Below are 16,193 nucleotides of genomic sequence, written 5' to 3'. Positions count from 1 at the left end.
TTTAATTTCTTCTCAAATGGAAAACTTAAAAGCATAGGCAGCATGTTAAAAAACATAAGGCTCACATTTTAAAAACTAAAGGAAAAAAAAGTCACCTGAACAAGTACATAACTAGCACATCTGTTTGAAGCAGCACATGTTTCCAATTTGTGAAGTAATTTTCACATCTTACTTATAAACAAAACAGAAGGTTCAAGAAATTATGGTGAAAAGCATGTAGGCATAAGAGAAGTATCATAAAGACTCTAATCCTGTCCTTCTCCCTTCTGTTTCATGTTAAAACTGACACTAATTCTACTGAACGCACAGAGCTGAAGTGCAGCTTTCTGCACTACTCCCCAGTGGCAATGACATACAAATGTTGTCACAAAGTTGATATTCTTGGAAGCACAGAATCTCTTGGGTATTTCAGGAAGACTTAAAAAGAACAACTTTTAAAAATAGTGATCCTCATCATTACTGCTACAACTAGAAAAGTTCGATACTACAGTTGGCTTGCCCTTCTATGTAGTGAGTAATGCATCCACAGTTAACTACCTATAAACACCTGTGAGATAATGATTCCATCAAGTACTGGTCTACAGACTTACAGGCCTAGGTGAAGTGCTTTGAGACCAGTATCTCCAGCCCTCAACTGGCATTTGCTTTAATGCAGATGTAAATGGCCTCACAAATGAGAAGACACAACAGGGAAAGATGAATTCAAGAAGATAAGCACCAGCAACTCTTCAAGAGCAGAGAATTAAGGGCTGATACTTGGGGCTTACTGGGAAACCAGCCAACTGGGACACATCAGTCACTACGGTTTTACTGTTGGAAAGAATTCGAGACAGCCCTAGGTTCAGGAAAATGCTGGGTGGGTGGCTCCAACAGCTGGGACGGACTCGTCTGCCAGAGCTTCTTTGGTGGACCCATTATGGCACTTACAGACAGAAAGCGTTTCTATGTTAACCACGCTGAATTAGGTCAATGCTAACATCATCAATTATAGAAATAGATTGCTTATGAAATCTTAGAGGAGCAGGGGTTTTGTCAGTATCTTTTCCGAAGCTTCAATAGCGTGGGTGACTGATTTTCTGCAGGCTGATTGCCCTCAATTTCAACAATGAAAGTAAAAACAAGAGACTTTTTAGCTTGGTGTCAGTGAATGACCATGGTAAATAACACAGAACTGTTACATTGATTAAATGGTGAATGCTTTCATGCAGTAGAAGCATCAGATAAAGCGCATTCTGCATTTAGTTTGTCCTGAGAAAAGAAGGATCTAGGTTCCAGATCCTGAAAACCATGGTAAATAATATAGTATTAAAGCTATTAAACTTTCTCAGTTTAAGTAAGGTTCTCTTCAGCTGTCACAAAAAAAATAATTATAAAAATATTGTTAATCTTTCTATTGTGCTTTAATTAAAAACAAAACAAACAAAACAAAAAAAGAGCAGAAGAATTCTATGAAATCAAGATTTCTACTTAAAATATTGAAGGAAAAATATTTTTCAATGAATTAAATATGGTGCTTTAACAAAATATTGTGCTTTAATTAAACAAAACAGCACAGAAAAGCACAGAATAATTCTATGAAATCAAGATTTCTATTTCAAATAAAGGACAAATACAAATGAAGTATGATGGCTGGGGGCAGCTACAGTCTATTGTTAGCCATTTAAGATTACTTCACTGTCCATACAGCTGTCTGTCTGTATCTTGAATCTTAAGCCCCTCACCCTTAACCATAAGATAAGGAACATAAAATTACAGTCCAAGCAGTGGCTAGCTCTACTGCTTCTAAATAAAGACTTATGGGAACAAATACACATTGCAAACAAAACCCTAAGCGACGCTGAAGCAATCCTAATCGTAACCAGCTCTTCCTTCATAGCTCTGGTTTCATTATGTAAATATATTCCAGTCAAATTTTACAAATTATATCAACAAGTCATTATTTTCCCCTCTTTCCCCAGGAAAACTGTGCAAGGATAACTGTACACATGTCCATGAAATAGAGGATGTCATTTTATTGGAGGTCCACAGGTAATTGTATCACATTAGGGAGTGGAAGAATTCCGTGGTATGGCACAACACAATACCTCACTCTAAACACTTAAACAGAGGGTTAAATGATATGCAACATGATCAAATCAGTAATTCTCCATCTTCTAGGCACCACTGATTAATTTAAAATAAACTTTCATAAATTGAAAAAAGAAAATTCATGTAGTCCATTAATTCCTTTGTTGCACTGTCTTTAAGTGAAACAGCACTTGAAAGTCACAAATAAAAAAAAGCAGCACTTTCTCTTAATACCAACACCACTGTAACACATACTGTAGCGTGGCATGCAAATCCTTATCTGCAGTCTTTTTTTTTCTTTTATTAACAAATGGAATGGTAATTTTCTATCTCAAATATTAGTAGCATAACATGTAAGTGCAGATCATTCTGGCCACAAGTGTGGTAAGCCTTAACAAGTGTGTATTACAAGAGCATAGAACACAGAGCATGACACTTACATCCAAGAATCTCTCTCTTTTATACTGTATATGGTGTTTGTTACAGGCTGACTTCCAACTTGCTGTACCCAAGCTTCAGGAAACAAGATTATTGACCACTTCTGGTTTTGTTTAAAAATAAAATGCAGCCACCATCATAGCACAACCATTAACCACCTGATAAAAAAAAAATGCCATAGCTCCACTGAAAAAATAACTTGTCCTTTTAGTACACTCCATTAGGCAATAAAGTTTCCATTGTAGGCATGTTACGAAGTCTTACAGTGGTACTGCAGCGTCATTCCTGTTAAGAAGATATTTATATAGCCACCAAGAAATGGTGCAATATTCAAAAAAGCTGTTCAAACTGAGCTAAGCTTCACGAGACCACGTACTGAGTCTTCATGCAATGAATCCTGGCTGGCTAGACTCAGGACGTGCATTGTATGGCTGTGTGCAATAGGACTTCCACTTGGCAGCATCCCAGGGGGTGATGGAGCTTCTTCAGGAGTGAGAAACTGATGACCTTCGTGTTCCTCTTTTAATGGTATCATGTCTGTCAAACCTGTATCTGATGTGAGATTTGGCATAGAAGATGGTGGTGTTGGTTGCCCTAGAGTTAGACTTGCACAAGGCCCACTGATAGAAGTCTTTCCTGGTAAAGGTAGCTCTTCACTAGTTATGCTTGGCTCACTCTGTAGTAGGGGGGTGGCAGCAGCCTGCAAAACGAATTTAGTGCTCTGAATGCACTGATCTTGGTCACACTGCAGAAGGGAAGAGTGTCAAAATCATGTAAGGCAAACACAACAGAGAAAAAGGGAGAATATGGACAAAAAGGTATGGAAAAGAATGGGATATGAAGAGAAGAAAAGAAAAAAAGAGAGCCATTAGTATCATTCCATGGTTAGCCACCCGAAAGTCCCATTGCATGCTGCCCAGGAAAGAAATAAAATAAAATAATAGCATGCATAACTGAGCCAGTGCTTTGGATTACTATCACAGTAAATGATGATAAGCATTTACGTGCTCACTTACGGGTTTTGGTAATCCTGAAAATAGCATTCTGTGAGTACTGTAATTCAAATACTTTGCATATTCTTGTTCTAAGCCATTTGGAAAATCTAGTTGCACAGACCACGTGTAACTAACTGCATCGGGCACCTCAAAACCTCCCCAATTCCAAGTGAGCTGAATCATTTCCACACTACCCATTTTATCCTAAAGTAGATAGCAGTCCAGAGAGGTACCCAAAGGCATAATCAAAGCATCTTTCCAAGTTCATAAACAGTAGGCAAGTTATCTTTTCGTAATTGGTCTTCACATGTAGGAAGTAAGGTGCTATGGAATTTTTTCTGGAGAATCTCTTTGATGCAGGCAGTTTTACAAAGAAATAGCTAACAATACAGCCTCTATGAGCAAAAATTCCCCCCTACCCCCCCTTCCAATTTAATACATTATATATACACTCTAGAAAATATACCATACCATTGATTTCTACACACCAATACTCAGGAGGATGTGTAGAAATCTGGCAGCACTGCAGATGCATTAATTTGATATCAACTTTAATGATTTTTAAGCTGTTTCTTGACAATGTGAAGAATCAAGGTACAAACCACAGTTTTTCTGGCAAGCACTTTCACAATAACAAGCCAAATTCAGCATTATATAAATCTGATTAGGCTCAGTGAGTATTACCAGGAACACTTTTCCTCTACATCATTCCTAAGAACTGTTTATACAAAATTATCATTAATTCATTGAGGTGACAAGACAGGTGGGCGTTTCAATGATGTCCAGCTAGCTGAATAGTACACCTACTGCCAGATTCAGTTTCTTTAACACAAACTAGCATGATTTTTGAAAGCTTCCAAGGACAAGATACATTTAATTCATAGCCTGATCAGCTATAACGTCTGCAGATTTTCAAAACCCTGTTAGATTCACTTGCCATACTACTGTTCTGCTGTGCAAGAGAAACACTACAGTTAATGAATACATCTATAAAGTCAATGCAGCAAAGAAAATTTGGAAGCAAGCAAGCAGAACAAAAAAATATATCCAGAGGTAAGATGTTCACGGTTGTTATTTAAAGGATTCGGTTAAGCAGCATGTTCTGCTTTTCGACTTATTTAGTCTATATCAAATTACTGAAAGATATTACAAATCCAACACCTGTTCAATATATTCTGAATCATTACCATTGCTACTAACACTACAGCAATTCCCAAAAAAGCCCATTTGAGTTTAACAAGCCACTGTGATATACTCTATTCAAACTCATGGAAAGACTTTTGCTTACTTTACTGCATGATGAAAACCATCACTCTGATATTTTTAGGTTCTCCCATTCCACCACTGAATAGCTTAATGATAGATGCACACACATTACATGTAGGAAGCATGCAAGCAGAGTACTTGGTCACAGTAGACAGATAGTATTCTAAACATGTCTAAGCATTTTAGGACTCCCAGACCAAATACTTTGACAGGCAGAAGTCCGATCCTTGCTCCATTACATATTTTCCAACACTTATGTTTTCAGTAAGATAAATGCACTGATATCCTGTTACATAAACTGAATTCTTATATTCTGCAAACCATCTTCCCCCCACAAAATAACATACAGCCCCAGACAAAGAATTTGGTAAGAGGTCTTGTATCATTTCAGAGGGATTACTCGCAGGCTTAAAGCCAAAACATTGCATAAGTACCTTACTAAGAAGAAAACTGTCAGCATCTTTTAAAGTCAATCTTTCAATTAGTAATTCAGTGTGAATAACTCTTTCTTGATTAATATGCTGTTATTCACGCCTGCTTATTTCAATTAAATTACAACCCTTCAACCAGCATTACTATGCAGACCTAAAAAAAAATCTTTTAACTGAGTTTTCAGACTTCAAAAAGACCAACTAAAAATTAACTTATCTTCTCTGAAATGCAGTAGCCAAAGAGAGTGTTAAATAACAAAGAAATGCTTAAACCCACCAGGGTACACTGAAAACAAATAACATTAACATCTGACTTGTTGTCTTAGTGAAGCTTCAACACTGATCTTCATAAGGAAATCATTAATGTGATCCAAGCAATACAAGTACATAGTTTTAAATTACCTGAAGGTAATCTATTCAAACTCATTCTATAGCCTGAATTAATTTTCTTCTTACCAGACTCAAGCATATTTCAACTGAATCAATATTAAAAAGACAAAGTAGCCTCATAAAGCTCCATTGAATAGAGCATTATAAAACTGTTTCAGGCACTGCATATCTCCTCTTCATTTTGCATGTACTTGTCACTTCCTTAAAACCTCTCCTCTTATTTAGATATATTTCGGGTTTTCTCTTTTTTTGCTCTATTTCCCAGTGATCAACATGAAGTATCTTAGGAAAATACAGGCTGTAAATAGCTTTTGAAAGTGAATAAGACTGGGGTTTGTATTAGAAAACGCAGATGTGTTCAGTGAAGCTCTCAAAAACATCTGACAAACCCAACACATACTATACAGCTAACCTACTCTTGAGTCTAACAGCCAACACAAAATTAAACAAGAAAAATAAAATTTGTTTATAGGGTTGGCATGGTGGTTTTCCCTTGATTCTTTATTCCACTGTTAACTAAATGAAATTTATTAATCACGTGAATTATTCCATACCAGCATTTCAAATTAAGTAAAAAAGCCAATAACTGTAACAAAAAGGAAGCCAAGCACTGAAATCTAAATAGCTAAAAATCTACCATAGAAATTATTTCACCAGTACATTCTTACTTCAGATCTACTGATTTTATTTTCCACTTAAAATTTCCACTGTTTCAGAGGAACAGCAGATTCTGAAGGGAAAACAGGTTTAATAAGTTCTGCAAGTACAGAAATTCAATTATTTCTTTGAATAGAAATTTAAGCCATCTCTGCATTTATTTTCACATCAAAAGGCACAAATCAGAACAAATCAGACAAAACCTAAAATTGTGTTTATTTCACAAATAATAAATATAAACAACTAAGGAAACAATATTTTTCATTTTTTTTCCTGAAGAAAATCTGATTTTTTTTTCCTAAGCTACACAAAACATACATGTTAACATAGCTGTTGTACATGGCAATATATTTTTCACATTTCTAATACCGAAGTCAGAGATTATTTACTTTGAATTTTAAATTAATTTTGTTACATTTTATCTCAACTCTAGTAACATTAAAGAATTGTCCTCAGAAGACAGAGAAAAGCAGTAGAACTGTCTCAGCAGCTCTGAACAAAGTAAAAAACAAGAAGTCTGGAGGAGACTGTCAGCCCTGAATGACAGTGCTACAAGGTAACAGAAAGGATGCTGGAAAACCAGGCTAGATGGCTAAAGAGTGGAGGGATCGAGCTGTGTAACAGTTCCCAACAGCTGTAGCATTTCACATTCGAAATCGTGGTATTGAAAATACTGTGCAACAATTGAGCCACAAAACCCACCAAGTCAATGGCTCCACTACCAAGTGGTAGTGCAGCAGGAGTAGATGAGGTGAAACATTTCTGAAGCCAAACAGGAAATTATACCTGTTCCAAGGATTCTACTTTTACTAGACTAGCTCCTGTCTGTTCTTATCGACTATATGTTTGTGAATGGTTAGAGCATGTTGGATGCATTTCAGAAGCCCATCTTCTGACAGAAATCTAGTTCATGCGCTCTAATACTGCTCTGCAATGTGAGCAAATAAGCAGTAAATATGCAGTTTAAAGAATTGCTTCTAAAACATACCTCAATCCAAAGCAAAATGCTGGTTTGTTTACTACATTTTATTTGTGTCCATTTTAACTGTGAAGTAAAACGCTTTAATGAAAAACCTCTATCAACCTTGACTGTAGTAATGTTGAGTTGATAAGAGCACTAAATTTTGTTTCAGGCAATGATAAATTGCATTTGTGAAGTACAGCAGCAAATATGCAAAGAAACACACTCATAAAACTCCCAGCAAAGTGGGGCTCTTATGGTTGCTGACCCTTTTACTGTAATGATAGAAATATTTATTCCTAATAATGACAATAGGAAAAGCAAAGGAAAATATCATCTACATTTCTGTAATGATAGAAATATTTTTTCCTAATAATGACAATAGGAAAAGCAAAGGAAAAAATATACTAGGACGGTCAGAGTTAATGTTCTCTGGATCAACTGGATTCCTGTTTCCAGATCAGTGCTAGAAATACTGATGTGAACATTTGGGAGAGGGCTTCTTTGCACCCCTTGCTGATAATGAATGTTGTGTATGCTATTACAGTTCCTACAATTTTCAGTGATACATGTAAGTGAGAAACACGCACTCTAAGTAAAGAATTTACATCCAGGGAATTTGTCACACAAGGAACTACTTAAGCACTGGGGAAGAGATGCCTGGAAATGCAGGAGCACAAGCAAATTTCTTAAAAAATCAAAGAAATAAACCTGTCCTGACATAGAGAATGATAGAAGCAAAATCTGCTACTTTATAAGGCATTAGAGAATTCCATAGTACATCCTAGTAAAAATAAACCAAACAAATTCCTCTAAAAAAAGTGCACAGACTGAAATTCTGTGTTTCTTTACCAAAACCCAAGAATCGGCGCAGGCTTTTAAGAGAAAGCTAAGTACCACAGAAGTGCAGATCCAGGTAATGGCAGATGATGAGTTTATGGTGAAATAAAGAACCTTTTTTTCTGAATGCAAAGAATATAAGACTTAAAATGAAAGAAAAAAAAAAGAAAAAATACAGAGAAAATTATGATTTCATACAGGCAAAAAATTGTGTTTCATGTGAAAAAAAATTCTTAAGAATGAGAACAGAGATACATGGGCAATCAAACTAATGAAGAGATTATAAAAATAATAAAATGCAATAGGGAAATACTTTAGAAATATCAGGTCTACAGATCCTATGCTCCAAGTGACCATGCTTGTCATGTGCATGTGGATATTAATAAATTGGTTAATGAATTTACCATATTAATTTCAAATGTGTTGGAAAAGAGATTAAAACCACAGGGGATAAAAAAGTTGTATGTGCTTCCAGCCTTCAAAAAAAGTAAATTACAACTTCAGCTTTTCATAAAATCAGGGAGATACTAAGGAAAGAACAGGAGAAGAAGCTCTGTTATAAAGATTTCGAAAAAACCCCACCACATAGTATGGGTCTATGAAGCACTGGTTATAGCAACAACCCGGACTTTCTGAGGTTGTGAAAAACCGAGTCACTAGCACAGGTAGGGTAGCTCCTCTATGAAATATTCAAAGTCTCAAAGGCCAAATTACCACATAACATGTTAAATACAAAAGCAGTGTTCCATAAATGATATCCTGAACAAGAGGTAATGTATTGCACTAAAAAAAGTATCTGGTAAGTTTAAAGTTGGCCTGATATTTATTTTGACCTTAAAAGCAAAAATGATACTATGCTATATGATGTATTAAAATAAATGAAAGCAGAATATAATACTAAGCAACCCAGAGAGATTTTAAGAATGATGAGAGGCTAGTTGGGTGAGGCACAAGAACTCAGCATACCAGTCACTGAGTAAAAGATTTGAGGGAAGTGAAAGGATAAAGGGAGGTGAAGGAACAGGAATAAGAGAAGACAAGTGTGAGACAAGATGTTCATTAAAATCTTCCTTTAATATTAATGGGCAGGAGAGGCATTTTAGTATGCTATATGCAATAAGCAGTATAGCATCTAGACATGAAGATTCAATGTAGACATAAAATGATGTAATGCATTCTGGAATAAAATCCAATGAGACACAATATCCTGGAACACACTTCAGATTTCTAATAATTTATTTCCCATACTCAAAGCATTAAACTTGCTAAAACAGTGTAACTATCTCCGATGACATGCAAATAGCTAAACCTCTGCCATTTAAAAAATACTTATCAACTTAGGCCACTGTCTACACATGCTTTCAAGTCAAGCAGTTTCACCTTGGCTATCTCATCTGAAACCATAATAATACACCCTGCAGCAGCAGATACATCCCCTTCAAACTTGGCAGTTCTTTGTTGTCTACCTGCCTCAGCTACAAGTACGTGTTTTTAACTTTGTGCCTCTGCCTTTTTCTCAAGAGGTATGTAACCTTCCAGGAGGAAAGACTGAATAATATTCCATCTTTTGCCTAATCTTTATCAGTGAGGACACAAGATAGAAAGGAAACCTTTTCTTCCACAAAGACTTTCCCTCTACTTTTTTGCTTCCACTGAAGTCTTGGGCTTGAGATGGTCTATTATTTAAACTGTCAATCACCAAAGGAAATTTTCAGGTTTGCATCTGCAGTTCTTGCAGGATTCTCTTGAATCCCTTTTGCTGAGATTTCTCCTCTAAAAAACCCACCACCAATTAGAAATCAAACAGTGGAATGCTGCAAGCCTTGTTTTACTTCTGCCATAAAGTGTACTTTACTGCCTTTCACTTAAGAACTTTCTATGGTTCTTCGTATGAGAGAGAGCAAGTGAATGGCTGGTGTTCCCAGCACTCCAGTTCCCAAACTTCTTCAGAAGATTCCAAGATTGTGGACTGGGAAGAAAACTGAGAGAAACAGATACTGCAAAGCCTGGAAGAAGTACTAGGGCACACTTCATAGGAAAAAGGTTTAAATAGAATTATGAGATTGTACTTGATTATTTCTGTCTAACTCAGAACAGAAAATCTGGTAACTAAACAGAATGGTGGAAAACATCTAAGCTAGCAGTAAGATGAATTAATTTTGGTAGGAAAAAAGAAAGTCTGTTATGGATAAAATTGTGATAATAGGTTGATAAGATTGTGAAATAGGAATATCAGCTTTGTTGGTTGCTGCTTTATGTGATAGGAGACATGGGAACCTGAAAGGCACAGAGTATACTAAGAAGAACAAAACCACTGACCTTAAAATACAGAAAAAGGGAAACATGAAACAAGAGCAAATCAGAGGCAAAGTTATGTCCCACTGCACTGCTGCCAGCAGGAAATGAATTTATTATTTCTTATGCTTCAAACAACTCAGGAAAAACTGCATGATTTGAACAGCAAAGACTGAGAAAGTAAGCTGGTCTTTAACAGTTTGCAAAAAACACAAGGGAGAAATTTTAATGCTGATAGCCAGCTACTGCTAGAAGCCAATTGGTCTTGGATACAGACCAGGATTAATACCCTGAGAAAAACGGCATCACAGTCTTAGAGATATTCCTATATATTGAACATGATGTATTACATTTTTCAAGCTTTTCCTGAGAGATCATTTTCAGGAATGAAGTAAATTAATACCGTAACAGATTTCTCCATTTCTAAAGACAAATTTGGTCAATTTTGTATTAAACTGGCACAAGCGTTGCTCATTAATACCTAGTAATAATGACAGTATCTTCTTACAATGCAAGTGTAATTCATAAAATGCTACAGTAACTTAAAGCCAGGGACTTACAATATGGTTTAGTGTGAGGTGTCCCTGCATACAGCAGGGGGGTTGGAACCCGATGATCTTAAGGTCCTTTCCAACCCTAACTATTCTATGATTCTATGACTTACTGTGGTTAACAATCCGGACAAATAAGAAGCCTTGACAGAAAAAGAAAATTCGGCTAATGCCTGAAAGTCCTCAAGCTATTTCTAAGGTTCACTTTCTTTTCCCCCTCCCTCCCCTTTTCTCTTTATTGAGTTATGTCTTTTGGGTTTTTTGAGTTAAATTTCAATGGAGCATTACTGTTCTGCTCAACTACACCTTTCAGAAGATTCAGAGTCAATACTGCGTCTCTAACACATTTTCTCACTAAGACTAATAAATCTTCTATCTAGTCCTCAAAATAAAGACTAAAACCAGCTTAGGAACTACAGCAAAATTTTTATACCAGTTTATCAGTGACGCTAAATCTAATCTGTCTGGGAAAAGTCTTTTCTTTTGTTCAAAAGAAAGGCTAAATTATCTCATAAGGCCTTGGGGCTGCCTGTTTTTTGGCAGAGGGAGGGCATCCATAACTCATGGTTTCTTTGACAAAGTCTTAGAACCCACATAATATGAAGATATGTGACAACAATTCAAAAATAGGCACATATGCAAGATGCTTTCCTTTGGAAAAAGTTCTCTTTCCAGTTATTTTCTTCTCCTTGGCACTAGGAATGCTATTTTCCATTATGATAGCCAATGCAACCAGTAAAAAAAAAAACAACCCAGAAAAAAAAACACCAAGAAAACCCCCACCAAAACCCAAACCAACTAAAAAAAAAAAAAACACCGACAAAAAGAAGTAAGAACTATTGGCACAGTTTCAAAGATGCTTAAAAACTTCTATTGTTACAATCCAGTTTCCATTTTTTGTTCATTGGAAGGTCAGTGTCTTCCTGCTCTTTCTTCAAGGTACTTCTCTCCTAGAAACCTCCTTTGTTCATCTTTGGTTTTTAAAATGCAGTAGTCTATGCAAAACCACAGTGTACAAGCACAGAGGAAATAGGGTTTAAAGAAAGTGCCATATAAAACAAGAATTAGCTGGAAAATGATGAACCCGAGCAAGCCCATGACACTTGAATATTCCAGTTCAAAACACAGCAGGTGTCAACAGTACAAGTCAAATGCCAGTACCTTCAATAAATCAACAGTGTAGAAAAGCCTCTCTTTTTTTAGAATCCATGAGCAATAACTATTACACTGCATGAAACATATACTAAAAAGAACCTTGATTTTTTTTTCTTTACTGTTAATAAACAAGTCATTCCACCCAGAGAGTCAGCTGTATCCAGTTAGTTATTACTTGATTAGTTCACATGAAAGTGGAGAAGGAAAACATTCACAGGAATCTTGATGAACAACACTATGGGATGATTCCTACCATGTTGCTCTGAGATTGTGTGGCCCCATACATAGTAATGCCATTTGTTGGTCCTGCTAATTGCGGTGTATCTGGCTGTATAAATCCTCTTCTGTCAATTAAGCTACGGAATAATCAAAAAAAGTGTTAGAGATATTTCTGATCAATAACTACCTTGCCTTGATGAAAAGGCAGGAAAACTTTCTATCATACAACAGACATTAATATCCCACCAATACCTTCAAATGTCCCCTTTTACTCAACTGAAGTACAAGACTTCATTTCCACCAGCCAGCAAGGTAATTGTTTCCTTGTAATACTACTGCCGCATAGTCATACCCACTGCTACTTTTCTGGATTTTTATCACAGACAAAAGATTTAGAAGCTTAGCAGCAGATACCACAAACCCCAAATATTCTAAACCATGGGTGTGAAAATGAATTAAAAAACTCATTGGTGCACTTTGAGTCAGTATCTGTTTTTAAGGTTCTTTTGTTATCAGTTTCCACACCTCTAAATTAAAGCTACATATCACAAAATTTAGAAAGAAAGGAAAAGGGGAAAGGGAAAAAGAAAAAAAAAAAAGGAAAAGGGAGAGAGGAACTTTTATTTGAACAGCTTACTGTAAAGTAAAAATCTACATCAGATTATTAAAAAAACATAAACAGAATGGAATAACCTGACCTAACTAAAATTTTTGCTAAAATTACACATATAATTGTACTTTCAATTTGAGAACTCTAAACCTCATTTAGGTTCTGCTTACTCATAAAAAACTGAATGTGCAGACCTAAGTACTATACATGTGTATTAGCTCATATCGCTTCCAAAAACTTGTTTATGCTTCAATTCATTCAAAGTTTCAGGCATTTTTTTATTTATTTTTTTTTAGTTATATCTAGCTTTCAATTATAGTTCCATACTTTTAATCATAGGTCAAAATGTTTTTTTCCTGTGACCTGAACAATGTTACTTTCCATCTAGAAAACTATAAATTTCACAGGATATAAATTGTAACTGGAGGGTTTATAGTTCCAGTTACTAACACGTAACGACAGGAATGCCTTAAAATGCCTGAGAGCTAAAGTCAGAACAGAACTGGTTTTATTTGCTGACTTATCTATCAAAATTCACTAAGGGTCAAGATGGCTTCAATTCTGAAAGATAAGAATAGGATGCATAGAAAAACCTAAGGCGTTTCCCCTCTCAAAAGCCAATGAGGTTTTCACCACTTGGAGACTGGTTTAAGCTTTCCTCATGAATATCTGCTAAACAGGTTTTTATTTACATTCAAAGCACTTAGAAATCCACCTGAGATTACAATCTGCCATGTGGACAGCACTCCTTCAAAAATCAGATGCTTAAAAGAGTTATATGAACTCTTATATCAGAAAACTGCTGTCTATGCTGACAAGTATGGATCAAATTAAGATCTAAAATTATTTGTTGAGGACATGTGAAATGCACCTGAATTTGCTAGCACACGTTTAAAAATGAGAAACAATGTTTAACAAAAGGGAGAAAAGCCTGGATTATTTATAGATTCTTTCTTCATCTAAAATGTATTTTACAGGGTCAGATCACTAGCTTACTTTAACCACAATTCATCACCTTATCTCTTTACTACTGAAGAAAAACTTACTTAAAGCTTCTAATGGACAGTGGAACAAAACTTTTTTTTTTTTTAATAAACTCAAGCAATCAGAGTATTTTTTCATCAATAATCACCTGGCTTCATTTATACTAACAATACTTTTGATGTTCTTACCTTGGAGAGAGGGGCCCACAGAGTGCAGCACAGCAATTTGTAAAGATGTTGCCATAACTATATGGATTATAGTTTTCTTTACCTCTTTTATTTGACCATGATCCTTTAATCTGAAGAGATATGAACAAGATGCATCACATATAATACAATAAAGAAAACAGCTGAGACAAATTTAGGGCTACCAAAGCAGCAATATGCTACTTACATCAGAGGTAGACCAGATAAAACTTGTAGATCATGGTAGACCATGATCACACTTTCCAAAGAGCTTAGAGCTTTGGGCTGTAACAAAAAGCTGGACCCTAAAGTCTTACAAGCAAGCACATGCTTTACATCCATAGGTTTAGACAACCCAAAATCTCAAAGGATCAATAAACTCAGGAATTTCAGTATCTAGACATAATGGTCTAAGCTTAATTTTACAAATATTACAGCATGTCCTACAGAAGAGGCTCAACTGCAACATACCATTAAAGCCAGCAATAGAGCACTTCTTTCCCATACTCTTGGGTAAAAGTTCTCAAGCTATGCAATACCACAAAACATTATCTTCCCTGAAGTTCACAAATGGCTTTAAAACATTATGAAGCAACTGTAGTCATTACTACCTTTTAGCACGTATTACATTTCATTTTAGCTATCTTGCTTTTCTGTTTGTGAGATACTTGAAAGGACTGAGTAAAATGTCTTACTTTAATCAACTGGAAATGTATGCTTTAAATGAAATTACTGAACAGTTTCCTTGGAATTTAGACAGGTTAGACTGCTGCAGTTCCCTGCTATCTGGCCTTCAACAGTCCAAAAGACACATCTATCTGAGGGGAAGAGGGATAGTGGAAGTACACTGGGTCCACCTAGAGAGACAATGTTGGCCTAAACCTAACAACTGAGGAATACCAGAGTAACCTAACAACTGAGGAATACCAGATGGGAATACCCATCTGTCTTACTAACAAGGCACTTCTTCAAAGACAGGCTACTTGCTCAGATACTCGATGCTGAGGCACAATTCATTCTGAGCATGCTTGGTAATTTTTTTCTGGTTGACTGGTATTACTGTAAAAATCATGATTTTAGCCGTGACCTTAAACAATAACAAAACACGTTTGATGTTACGGCAGAAAATTACAGTAAAATAGCTTTAAGCCTGCAGTAATTTGTTAGATTACTTGCTAAATTCCAACAAGCTTTCTATACTATCAGCCACCTAACTTTTTATTTTCTCCTTTCATTAGTTTTGCATTTCCCCTTTTAGCAAGGGAAGGACACATGAAGCCTCCACACAGTTACTCCACACCAAAACAACGGAAACCTATGTACGAAACTGGTTGACTGTAGAAATGAGAAAGCTGACCTTTAAATTAATGACATACTCCTTGCCAGAGGTTTTAGATCTCAGACTGGCAGAGACATTTCAAAGGAAAAATGAAGAATGAAAATTATATTTTGAGAATTCAACTCACTTTGCCATTTTTACAGTAAGCAATTTTTGAGTCAAAGAATATTTAGGACTCCCAGTGAAAAAGAGATACTGAAAATTATTTAGTAATTTCCTACTATACAGAATATACTTGGGTTTTTTGTCTCCTCTCTTCTATTTTCTTATTCCTTCTCTATATTTTCCTATTTCAAGATAAAGGTCCAGTGGATGTAAATCACAGTAGACATGCTATGCAACCAGCATATCTTCAAGAGATATAGTCCAAAAGATGTCTTCTGCTATTTTGAATCAAGCATGACCAGGTTTCTTCTTTCTTTCCTACTGAGGGATTCACAGTATTATGCATGCAGGTGTGACTTGTCTAAGAGTAACAGAGAAAAACCTCCTCGTTACTATTTAGAAACATGTATGTAGAAACATATCTTACATCTTCATTTGTTGTTTGATTGGAGCTGATCAAATACGTATGAAAACCTGAGAGGCCAACAATGGACCATACTGAGAAAAAACACACCACAGCTTCCAGCACAGTAATTGAAAGTCAAGGAAATACATATAAACCAAAAAAAGAGAAAAAGAATACAAAATCAAGTAACAAGTAGTTACATAATTCAGGATTATCAATTTATAGCACACAAGTCCCTTTGGGGTACTTCAGTGGGGTCAGCAAAAATTATTTTCAGTAGGCTTGATTGTACAGGCTAC

General features: G+C 35.8%; 1 protein-coding gene across 6 annotated transcripts in view; it reads right to left on the bottom strand.

Annotated features, from left to right (window-relative positions):
- Nucleotides 1-1,988: 1,988 nt before the first annotated feature.
- Nucleotides 1,989-16,193, bottom strand: part of ZDHHC14 (zinc finger DHHC-type palmitoyltransferase 14) — a 124,481-nt gene continuing 110,276 nt past the window's right edge. For 4 of the 6 annotated variants that reach the window (XM_061471645.1, XM_061471640.1, XM_061471644.1 and 1 more), the window contains 4 exons: nucleotides 15,916-16,018; nucleotides 14,048-14,157; nucleotides 12,300-12,402; nucleotides 1,989-3,250 (listed from right to left, as the gene is read on the bottom strand). In XM_061471645.1, the coding sequence (XP_061327629.1) occupies nucleotides 2,849-3,250; nucleotides 12,300-12,402; nucleotides 14,048-14,157; nucleotides 15,916-16,018 (718 nt within the window). In that variant the 3' untranslated portion in view covers nucleotides 1,989-2,848. The remainder of the gene's footprint in view (nucleotides 3,251-12,299; nucleotides 12,403-14,047; nucleotides 14,158-15,915; nucleotides 16,019-16,193) is intronic. The other 2 variants (XM_061471642.1, XM_061471643.1) reach the window with 1 other exon arrangement.

This window comes from Pezoporus flaviventris, unplaced genomic scaffold (assembly GCF_033815535.1).
Source record: "Pezoporus flaviventris isolate CSIRO_AGI_PZ_B2104156 unplaced genomic scaffold, CSIRO_AGI_Pfla_v1 ptg000066l, whole genome shotgun sequence".
NCBI lineage: Eukaryota > Metazoa > Chordata > Aves > Psittaciformes > Psittacidae > Pezoporus > Pezoporus flaviventris.
Note: the sequence above shows the minus strand (reverse complement) of the source record. Positions and strands in the feature narration are given on the sequence as shown.